Raw genomic sequence first — 11,928 nt, 5'->3', positions numbered from 1 at the left:
TCCACAGTAATTTTACCTTTGCCCCAGTTCTGTTCAGTTTTAAAAAGCTGGAATAGGTTCATGTTTAGCAAGATATAATTTTCCTTTAATTCCCAACTCCATGTCAAAGGCTCACTCGTTTATATCTCTAACGAACCTCCCTCGAATCGAAATTTTTTATCGCTCGTTAATCGTTATACTTTGTTCTACAAGAATGCATGTTTGTGTCTTCAATGAAGTATATGATCTCTCTTTACACCCAATCGAATAGAAACAAGGGATTACAGTTGGGAACTTTAAAAAAAGTGGGACAAAGGATAGGCGAATGAAAGGTAAAAGATAAAGAGGATACAATGACTAGTTGTTGTTAAGGTGGTGACCACTTAGAGCCACCGAGAATAGGACCATCATCACTTGGATAGCTATTTTCTTGGCATCCCACAATTATTCCTTCAAATTTTGCTCTCATTTTTTTGGACAAATTGGTATATTGCCTAATATACTCGAGTTTTAATTCAAACCAAATTCTGAGCTAAAAGTTTTAAAATTTTCGAACTTCGGATCGAGCTTGAACTCGATTAGAATTAATTAAAACCTTCTAAATTTCGTCATATTCGACTCGATTCAATATAATAGCACGACATTTTCAAAAAACACTTCGTTGCTTTATTTAAATGTAATCTCTCTTGTATTTCACACTTCTTTGATTTTTTATTTTTATTTTTTTTGAAATTAGAAATTAAGAATACGCATTGCCTGTTATGATAGGAAAATGTCACTCTTTTTAACTATCGAATAAACATTCTGCTTGTTCCAAAATTAGATTAATAAATTAGAGAAAAAATTTTCAAAGTTTGTTGGTATTATATAACGGCAAAAACTTGTGTGAGACGGTCTCATGGGTCGTATTTTGTGAGACACATCTCTTATTTAGGTCATACATGAAAAAATATTACTTTTTATGCTAAGAGTATTAATTTTTATTGTGAATATCGGTAGAATTGACCCGTCTCACAGATAAATATTCGTGAGACCGTCTCACAAGAGACATGCTCTTATATAACATAACGCTAGAATATTTAGAATATTTATTTTTGATATATAATTTTAAAATATACCAACTTTTCAAATTTCAATCCACGTGAAGAGCCCAAAAGTAATGGTCTGGACTAAAACAACTTTTTAAGGGAAAAAAGTTACTAATATAATAGGATAATGTAAAAGGAATCAATCGCATTTTGTTAACTTCAAAATATATTGAGGTTGAAATTTGAAAAATATCTTAAAATTAATAAATTTAATTGGTTGGGTTGACGAGAATCGATTAAAAATTCAATCCAATTAAATGTTGATTACAAATGTGTGTATCGATTATTTATTACATTTCAATCAAATTGTTTAATGTTTCTTAGTTGGTTTGAATAAGATCAATAAGTTATGTATTACAGTCAAATTATTTATTTATATATATATTGTAGTTACAACGGTAATAGGTCATCTCTAATTATTTTAGTGGATAGAATACATGAATTTTTAATCAATTGTCAGATATTTGATGTTTCTTATCAATACTTTTTCAGACGAATATGTCACACAAGGTATACTCAATGCAATTTACATGGCCAATGTAGTTTTGCAGACTACTGTGTTAGTGTGAGATTTTACCTAGTATGTACCAAAAGATAACAATTATGGATTTCATCATAATAATAAAAAAAAGAACGAAAAATAAAAGATATGTCAGCTCTTATAAATAGATTATTCTTTATTTATATAGACTTAGATACCAATTTCCTTTCCTCATATATATGATTGATTTGATATTAGTCATATATTATTTTTTATCTTAATAAAAAGGTCATATGCATCAATGTGATATTTATAACATCGGAGATGATGGCCAATTATTTGAGATAAATCTAATTTTGAACTAATACGAGTAGATTCTGTTGTGAAAAAGTAAAAATTTATGGTAAAAAGTAAAAATCTCAAACTCTCAAAATTTACCAAACTACACACTTTATAATATTTTTCTCTCTACTCAATTGTGATTTTCTTCACAAATGAGAGATCTATTTATAGGAAATCTTTACAAATAATCCAAAAATAAAATACATCATTACCTACATCATCACACACTAATTTTCAATATTTACAACTCTTATTTTCAACATTCAAATATTCAACATTCAAATATTCAATACTCACATTTTAAATATATTTTTCAACACTCCCCCTTGTGATGATGATCATAATGATTGTCTTCATTACGTGTTTTTATACTGCCTCGTTAAAAACCTTACTAGGAAAAACCCATTGGGATAAAAACCATAGTAAGGGAAAAAGAGTGCAGTCACGTAAACTCCCCCTCATGTTGACACGAACAATTCTTCACAAATTTCGTAGATTGCGCATCCCAATATTATATATGTGCTTTCTGAATATTGACGTAGGAAGTGCCTTTGTGAAGAGATCTGATGAGTTTTCACTTGATTGAATGTGACGAACATCAATATATTTATTCTTCTCTAGCTCCTTAGTGAATGCGAAGAACTTAGGAGGAATATGTTTAGTTCTGTCGCTTTTTATGTATCCTTCTTTCATTTGAGCAACACATGCAGCATTATCTTCATATAGTATCACAGGCTTCTCATCAGATGATAATCCGCATGAAATTTGGATATGTTGGGTCATTGATTTTAACCACACACATTCACGACTTGCTTCATGTAGTGCAATAATCTCGGCATGATTTGATGAAGTTGTTACGAGCGTTTGTTTCTGAGAACGCCAAGATATTGCAGTGCCTCCACGAGTAAATACATATCCAGTTTGGGAACGTGCCTTGTGTGGATCAGATAAGTATCCAGCATCAGCATAACCAATTATACTTGGATTAGCATCTTTTGAATACAAAAGTCCCAAGTCTGTCGTTCCTCGTAGATAACGGAATATATGTTTAATTCCGTTCCAGTGTCTCTTTGTTGGATATGTGCTAAATCTTGCCAACAGATTCACGGCAAAAGATATATCAGGCCTTGTACAATTTGTAAGGTACATAAGGGCACCGATGGCACTTAGATATGGTACTTCTGGACCAAGAATATCTTCATCATCTTCACATGGACGGAATGGATCCTTTTCTATGTTTAATGATCTAACAACCATTGGAGTACTTAAAGGATTTGCTTTATCCATATTAAAACGTTTAAGGATCTTTTCTGTATAATTTGTCTGGTGAACAAACATTCCACATTCTTTTTGTTCAATTTGTAAACCCAGACAATACTTGGTTTTTCCAAGATCCTTCATTTCAAATTCTTCCTTCAAGTATGACACAACTTCTTGAATTTCTTTATTCGTTCCAATGATGTTTAAATCATCAACATATACAACAATAATTACGCATCCGGATGTTGTTTTCTTAATGAAAACACAAGGGCATATTGAATTATTTACATATCTCTTTTTCATCAAGTGATCACTTAGTCGATTATACCACATTCGACCTGATTGCTTTAACCCATATAATGATCTTTGTAATTTCACAGAATAACATTCCCTGGGTTTTGAACTTTGTGCTTCAGGCATCTTAAATCCTTCAGGGATTTTCATATATATATTACTATCAAGTGATTCATATAAGTAAGCTGTAACAACATCCATAAGACGCATTTCTAAATTTTCAGATACCGCCAAGCTAATCAAATACCGAAACGTAATTGCATCCATCACAGGAGAATACGTTTCTTCATAATCAATTCCAGGCATTTGAGAAAAACCTTGTGCAACAAGTCGAGCTTTATATCTTACTATTTCATTTTTCTCATTTCGCTTTCGAATAAAAACCCATTTGTATCCAACAGGTTTTACACCTTCAGGTGTAAGGACTATAGGTCCAAAAACATTACGTTTATTTAGCGAATTTAATTCAACCTGGATGGCATCTTTCCATTTTATCCAATCCTGCCGATTTTTACATTCACCAAAAGATTTTGGTTCATGATCTTCGTTATCATTTATGATGTCGATTGCCACATTATAAGAAAATATATCATCAGTTTCATCTATATCTTTTCGGTTCCATATTTTTCCAGTATTAATATAATTGATAGAGATTTCATGATTCTCGTCAGTTTGTGGTTCTGACAGAACATTTTCATCATCATGTGTTTCTTCAGGAACACCATTCTCTATTTTGTGATCATCATGTGTTTCTTCAGAAACGTCATTCTTTATTTTGTGATCATCGTGTTTCTCTATGAATTTTCTTTTTCGAGGATTTTTATCCTTGGAACCGACTGGCCTTCCACGCTTCAGGCGTTTAATGACATCATGAGTATCTTCCATTTGTTTCTTTGGAATTTCAATTCGAGCAGGGGCATTTGCAGCATGTATATATGATTTAGTTACCCCTTTTGTGTCTGCAATGCATCTGGTATTTGATTTGCTATTCTTTGTAAGTGTACAATTTGTTGTACATCTTTTTCACATTGTTTTGTTCTTGGATCCAGATGTAACAATGATGATACATACCATGTAATTTCTTTTTCGGTATGTTTCTGTTCTCCCCCTAACATTGGGAAGATTTCCTCATTAAAATGACAATCAGCAAAACGTGCTGTGAACACGTCGCCTGTCTGAGGTTCAATATATCGAATGATTGATAGACTATCATAACCGATATAAATTCCAACCTTTCTTTGAGGTCCCATTTTTTTTCGTTGCGGTGGTGCAATAGGCACATACACCATACATCCAAAAATTCTCAGATGAGAAATGTCTGGTTCTTTACCAAATGCAAGCTGCAATGGGGAGTATTTATGATATGCACTTGGTCTGATGCGAATTAATGAAGCAGCGTGTAAAATTGCATGTCCCCATATAGAAATAGGGAGCTTTGTTTTCATTATCATTGGTCTAGCAATCATTTGCAGACGTTTAATCAATGATTCAGCCAATCCATTCTGTGTATGTACATGAGCAACAGGATGCTCAACAATGATTCCCATAGACATACAATAATCATTGAAAGTTTGGGAAGTAAATTCACCAGCATTATCAAGTCTAATTTTCTTGATTGTATAATCGGGAAATTGATTCCTCAATTTTATTATTTGAGCAAGTAATCTTGCAATGCAACATTTCGAGTTGATAATAAACATACATGTGACCATCTGCTGGAGGCATCAATCAATACCATAAAGTATCTGAATGGTCCACATGGTGGATGGATTGGTCCACAAATATCACCCTGAATACGTTCAAGAAACATTGGTGATTCAGTTTGGATTTTGACTGGTGATGGTCTTATAATAAGTTTTCCAAGAGAACATGCTTTACATTGAAACTTATTATTCTGAAAGATCTTCTGGTCTTTCAGTGGATGACCATGTGTATTTTCTATAATTCTTCGCATCATTGTTGAACCAGGATGTCCCAATCGATCATGCCAATTGGTTAATATCGAAGAATTATCAACTACCATGTTTGATTCAATGGGACTTATATGTGTATAATGCAATCCAGTAGGGAGCATTGGTAGTTTTTCAATCACATATTTTTTTCCTGATTTATATGTGATAAGACACATATATTTCTCATTCCCTTCATTCATTGTTTGAGCATCATACCCATGGGAATATATATCATTAAAACTCAACAAATTTCTTTTCGATTGTGGTGAATATAAAGCATCATTGATCAAAAATTTGTACCATTAGGTAACAAAAATTGTGCTTTACCACATCCTTTAATCAAGTCTACAGGACCTGATATTGTATTCACCGTTGTTTTTGTTGGTTTTAGTTCCAAGAAATATCTTTTATCTCGGAGGATAGTGTGCGTTGTACCACTATCGGGTATGCAAACTTCAGCTTTGCTCATAGCATTTTCCATATTTGAACTTCAAAAAAATATGCAATGAAATAAATTACTTGCAATATATATTTAAATATAACACAAATCATAATTATACAATAAAACATTATTCTATGAATACATGAAAAATAGATTATTGTACATTTATATTCTACCATTATATTGTTCATTTTCAGAGAAATCGTTGAGAAAATCTGCAGCATCAATATTGTTCATTTCTATCCCACCAACATATTGATCATTTCCAGAGAAATCATTCATAAAATCACCAGCATCAAAATGAGTTGAATCACTCAAACTGTCACTGCGTTCAGTGAAGTTAGTCTCCTTTTCTTTCCCCTTTAATGATTCTTTATAAAGTTTACAAAGGTGCTCAGGGGCTCGACAAACTTTGGACCAATGTCCTGGAGTACCACATCTGTAACAAGAACTTTCATATCTTTTTGAGTGCTTCTCATTAACACTTGTATTCTCATGATGCCTTTTCTGTGGATGGTTTGGGACGTTCTTTTGAGATGAGTTATAAAAATAACTATCTCGATTATTTTCAAAACCACGGCCTTGACCACGACCACGGCCAATTCCACGTCCACGTCCACGACCTCGACCTCGACCACGACCAAAACCTTGTCTTTGAATTTGATTTTGGTTTCCAGGTTTAAATTCATTTTTACTTACAGCATTTACTTCTGGAAATGCTGTTGATCCAGTGGGTCGGGACTGATGATTTCTCATTAATAGCTCGTTGTTTTTTTCCGCCACAAGAAGACAGGCGATGAGTTCAGAATATCTCGCGAATCCACGTACTCTATATTGTTGCTGTAGAGTAATATTTGATGCATGAAACGTGGAAAATGTTTTTTCAAGCATCTCAGATTCTGTGACCTCATGTCCACAAAATTTTAATTGCGAGATTATTCTATACATCGCCGAATTGTAATCACTGACTTTTTTAAAGTCTTGGAATCTCAATGTATTCCATTCATCCCGGGCGGTCGGAAGTATAACTTCTCTTATATGTTCGAATCTTTCTTTTAATCCCTTCCACAAAGCCATGAGATTTTTTTCAGTCAGATATTCACATTTCAATCCATCGTCGAGATGTCGACGCAAAAATATCATGGCTCTTGCCTTTTCTTGTGACGTGCATATGCCATTTTCTTTAATGGTCTCGCTTAGACCCAATGACTCAAGATGCATTTCTACATCTAGAGTCCATGACATATAATTCTTTCCCGTGATGTCGAGCGCAACAAATTCGAGCTTTGTTAAATTTGACATGGTGGTACTAAAAATAATTACGATGCATTTTATTAGTTAATAATTATTGCAATACAAAGTAACGGATAAACAACAAGTACAAGTATTTGTAAAAATAAAGAAAACACACGAGGAGGATATTCTCCGATAAATAAAAGACTCGTGAGTATGATAACCAAAATAATTAAAAATAACCTTGAGAAAGCCATCTTCTTTTTTCTTCGAAAAATTTGATGATGAATAATTTTTAGAGAAGAAGAGAAAGTTGGAGTGATGGAATGTGTTTGTGAGATCATATTTATAGGGCAAAAAATAGCCGTTGTTTACCATTTATGACCGTTGGGGTACAAAAAAAATAAATGTATGTATTTGTATAATTTTATGATAATAATATGATATATATAATATTAGACATGTTTAAATAATTATGTATATCATATCATAATATTATAATGAATGTCATAATTTATTTTGTTTAAAAACCTTATAGGCTTTTATACTTGTCGTATCCCTTACCGGGAGTGTGGGATGTCGTCTTAACATCCTCCCAGGATTTATAACAAGTTTATGAAAAATTTATTTTTATTATTTCTAATAATAACATTATATTGTGTATTAAATAAATACACAATAAATAAATAACAGTAAAATAAATATAATTATTTTTGTTACCTTTTTCTTCTGTTTGGAGCTTGGAAAAGTATGTAGGACTTTTAGAGCTTCGTGCTGATAACGTGTTGTGAAAAAGTAAAAATTTATGGTAAAAAGTAAAAATCTCAAACTCTCAAAATTTACCAAACTACACACTTTATAATATTTTTCTCTCTACTCAATTGTGATTTTCTTCACAAATGAGAGATCTATTTATAGGAAATCTTTACAAATAATCCAAAAATAAAATACATCATTACCTACATCATCACACACTAATTTTCAATATTTACAACTCTTATTTTCAACATTCAAATATTCAACATTCAAATATTCAATACTCACATTTTAAATATATTTTTCAACATATTCAAGATTTTGCTAGAAATTTCCAAAGTAGTGAGAATTATGCACAAACTTTACATTAAATTGTTGTTACATCTTTGTCAAAAAATTATATATACAAGAAAAAAAACTTTTTTACTAAAAGTAAAATAATGTTTGTTTGGTTAAAAGGGTGATATTTATCAATAATCCGATAAACAATTTCTGGTACAATCTTACCCGTGACTCCAATCGGGGGAAGAACCCTAAAGCGCTAATTTTGTCAATCTGGATCGTTACTCTATTCTGAAGTTCAACATAGACGGTGGAAGAGAAGGTTAGTTTATCTATTAATTGATCTTTTGTGAGATTCATGTGTTTTTACTGGAAATTGGATTATTTGTTTCAGGGATACCTGAAAATTTGAGATAGAGATTATTTACAGTACTGTTCGATCAAGATTGTTTTTTGTTTTTTTTACTTGAATTTGACTGGAGTTTATCATTCTTAAGCTCGTTTTTTTTACTTTCCGGCAGAATACGAGATAATGAAAATTGAAATGTCCTACGCTTATGATCAGATCAAGATTGGGCTAGACTCAATAACGAAGTACTGTGTTAGATAATTGGATTTGTTAAATCATAAAAACAAGCATACAATTTCAAATTCTACGACTGGAATTACCAATAAATATTTGTTTTCTGCCAACATCATTTTTAAACACCAATCTTAATCAAAACCTAATTTGCCTAACATTGATTTTAACTTTGGAAGCTTCAAGAAAAAAAGAAAAGAATTGGCAGCTTTGATTTTTTGCTTCAAAGTGTAAGAAAAAAGAGGAAGACTGAAGGAAGACATTATTAAAAAGTGAATTTTTTGTTAATAGAAGCAAAAGAGAATGAGTATAAGAAAATCCATGAATGGAAGGCCATCTGGGACAGATGGTTCTGATTTTTCCTACCGCATGGTTGTTGACTCCAGTAAGCTCTCCAATTATCCATCTTCCCTTTTTTTTGTAATTAGGGTAACTGTTTGTCTTATTTTTATCTTTGAATTGAAGGATATAAAAAGGTGGCTCGAGGAAGATCTCGCATCTCTGCGGTCATCTTCACTCAGGTACTTGCACACTTATCTGGATAGCTGTGAATTTTTTTCTGATATTTGAGCTATCATAGTTTGACGATGGATTTGGTTCTTTATTTTTTCTTGCATGTTTAAGAGCTGATAAAAAAAAAGAAAAAAGGAAATTATTGAGAAAATCAAGTAGGGTGGAACAAGAGAGACAATGGCTGTCGCCTCCCATAACTGGAAATAACAATTCATATTCAACTATTTCAGAAAGTAACTTTTGCAACATTTTTTTTTAACTTTAATTAGGTATAAATTGTATATTTCAACAAAATGGTGTTCTCCATTTTATAACTATTCATGGTTTTGTGTTTCCTTCATTGAAATGAGAAATGTTAAAATTTATGCGCCCACTGGTTATAAATGTGCGAGCTTCACGCACGTGACCGGAGAAAACCAGCACATGATGTAATCATCACCACGCATTGCTAGCTATTATTTCTAACAGGATTTTATTACGGTCTGATTGTCGACAAATATTGCAGGCAATTATTCAATTTGTAGCTGCATTAGTTCAATTCCAAACTACACCAAAGGGGGTGACTATTGATAAACTTTCTTTATCTCCTGCTGCTGTTAGTTTTATTTCCCTCTTAGTAGGAGAAATAGGTAGGCTCAAAAAGATAATTGTTTTGTTATGCTAACTCATGCAATATGACCTCTGATTCTATTAGAATTACTCATTGTCATTTTGAAAGGTCGGAAGCGCAACCGTGTTAATCTTTTGAAGTTGTATTTGTTTGGATCTTCGGTTGCAACCCTTATCTCGGTTGTTTGTCTCCTTAAGAGCCAAAAATCATTCGAGGTAGGTTTATTTTCTTGTTCCTTAATATTTGATGTTTTCAAGTTTAAACATAGCTTTAATCAACATGAAGTTTTGGATGTTGGAGCAGTAAAGAACACCTTTTGATGAAAAAGATGAAAGAAAGGATGGTAACAGTCTTATCAAAGTGAATCTTCTATTTAAGCAGTTTTACTTAAATTTCTTTAACCTTTTAATGCAATAATTGAACTTCATCCTCAGAGATGTTGAGTGGAATATAGTCCTTCACCAATCTCATTTTTGCCCACTCTTTTGAGATCTTATAATAGGATTATCACGCCTTCTTTTTACCCTGTCTGCTTCATGCGAATTAGATTATCAAAGATTTCAGTAGATGGGAGGTGTCGAGATTGGAAGTTTTGAAGATTGCTTTTGTTGTACTCGGTAAATTTCTTTCTTTGATACAGATTAATTGCTGATAGCGATGGATCCAAAATTTGATGAAACTAAACTTGACATACTTGTAATGGGGTAAAATTCATAGTTTCTTAAAAATAAACATTCTTACAGATTATTTTAATTTGAGGGTGCGATTGTCCTTTTTCATTCCTGCTAGGTCTTTTTATGTAGATGATTATTCTTTAATCAATTTGAATTTCACCATCTGTGCAGGATTCTTGACACAAATTTATGCTATCACGGCGACTACCACCCTTATTCACAATATGGCTCCTCCAAAGAGAACCTCTTGATCCATTTTTGGATCTCAACTTGCAGGAGGCTTCTACCCGTCTTTATATCTCAAGGGTCGGAGTATCTTAGTTTCTTTTAATTGGAAGTTGAAAATCGAGAATCTCTGGGTCTCCTTTGTTCTTGCACTCTTTCATATTTTGTTTTCATAATTTACTCTTTGATTGTTTATTTTTAATTGAAATGTCAAAATATTTTGGATATCAGGGGATTAATCATTTATGTCATCTTGCTAAGATCAAATCATTATGATGGTAATTTTTTTGACCTGTTTGTATGAGATTGTTTTTATTTTTTGAGGAGGCGCTGGCTTTTAGAGAAATTTCGTGTATATATGGGGATTCGATGAGAAAATTCTTTGGTCTCCTCTCTCTTTGAGTCATTCATAAGAGATGGGAGGTTGGGTAGACATCCCAGGATTAAAAATATTTGGCAAGGGTGAAGAATTTCCTCCTCAAGCAGAACTAATATTTGTATTTGATTGAAGATTCCCTAGTTGCTGGAAGCTGGTCATTGCCGCCAGGAACTGCTGTTGCGTAACAAGAATCTCCATGGCATGATAATTCACGTGCAGAGAACCAAAGGATTGATTGAACGTCAAGCCAGTTGGACTACTATGGGATTCGCATTCATCCCCGTAGCTGGAGAAGTAAATCCAGTATTCAAAACATGGTTTGAAACTTTACTCTCCGTGAAGATACTGGATATTGAACTGACATTTTCTGATCCTTTCCCAGCAGTTGCTTTGGAAATGGATGGTTGCCATTTATGGACATACTACCCATCAAGACATCAAAATCTTTTCTAGGATTCCCATGCTCCTGGTATCCCCCAGAACTCGAATGGAAAAAAGTCAAATGGTTCAGATTCAGTATTATGAGATGCGACGGGGGGGTGGGCTTCAGTAACTCCTCTATTATCAACAGCTATTCCAGAAAAGAAATCTGCAAGTTGATCCTTGTCTGCTTTTCCAGCCTTGCGCTTAGCGCCAAACACGTTTGATCACCCCATCAAAGACTCGTTTTGTACTTCGGCCAACAAAAGATGGTAAACCCAATCACCTTTTGATACGAGGGAGTTTCGATAGTTTATCGTACTACGTTTTTAAGTTGTATTTTTAACATTGTTACAACTGGCTATGTCAAAATCCAATCGATTTTGCCGCAACTACAAAAAATTCGGGTTTTGTGGCG

The 11,928-nt window shown here is 33.0% G+C and overlaps 1 protein-coding gene across 2 annotated transcripts; it reads left to right on the top strand.

The window, feature by feature from the left end:
- Nucleotides 1–8,289: 8,289 nt before the first annotated feature.
- LOC142536912 (uncharacterized) lies at nt 8,290–10,978 on the top strand. 2 transcript variants are annotated; one of them, XM_075642321.1, is made up of 7 exons: nt 8,290–8,431; nt 8,981–9,074; nt 9,155–9,210; nt 9,708–9,831; nt 9,921–10,027; nt 10,360–10,429; nt 10,658–10,978. In XM_075642321.1, exons 2-7 carry the CDS (start codon nt 8,993–8,995, stop codon nt 10,735–10,737), a joined length of 519 nt encoding a protein of 172 aa, XP_075498436.1. In that variant the 5' UTR covers nt 8,290–8,431; nt 8,981–8,992; the 3' UTR covers nt 10,738–10,978. The 2 variants fall into 2 exon arrangements, with proteins under 2 accessions (XP_075498436.1, XP_075498437.1); XM_075642322.1 differs by having other exon boundaries at nt 8,310–8,431; nt 8,869–9,074.
- Nucleotides 10,979–11,928: the final 950 nt, after the last annotated feature.

Source organism: Primulina tabacum, chromosome 2, assembly GCF_025594145.1.
Source record: "Primulina tabacum isolate GXHZ01 chromosome 2, ASM2559414v2, whole genome shotgun sequence".
In the NCBI taxonomy this organism is placed as follows: domain Eukaryota; kingdom Viridiplantae; phylum Streptophyta; class Magnoliopsida; order Lamiales; family Gesneriaceae; genus Primulina; species Primulina tabacum.
This window is presented reverse-complemented; position numbering and strand designations above follow the sequence as displayed.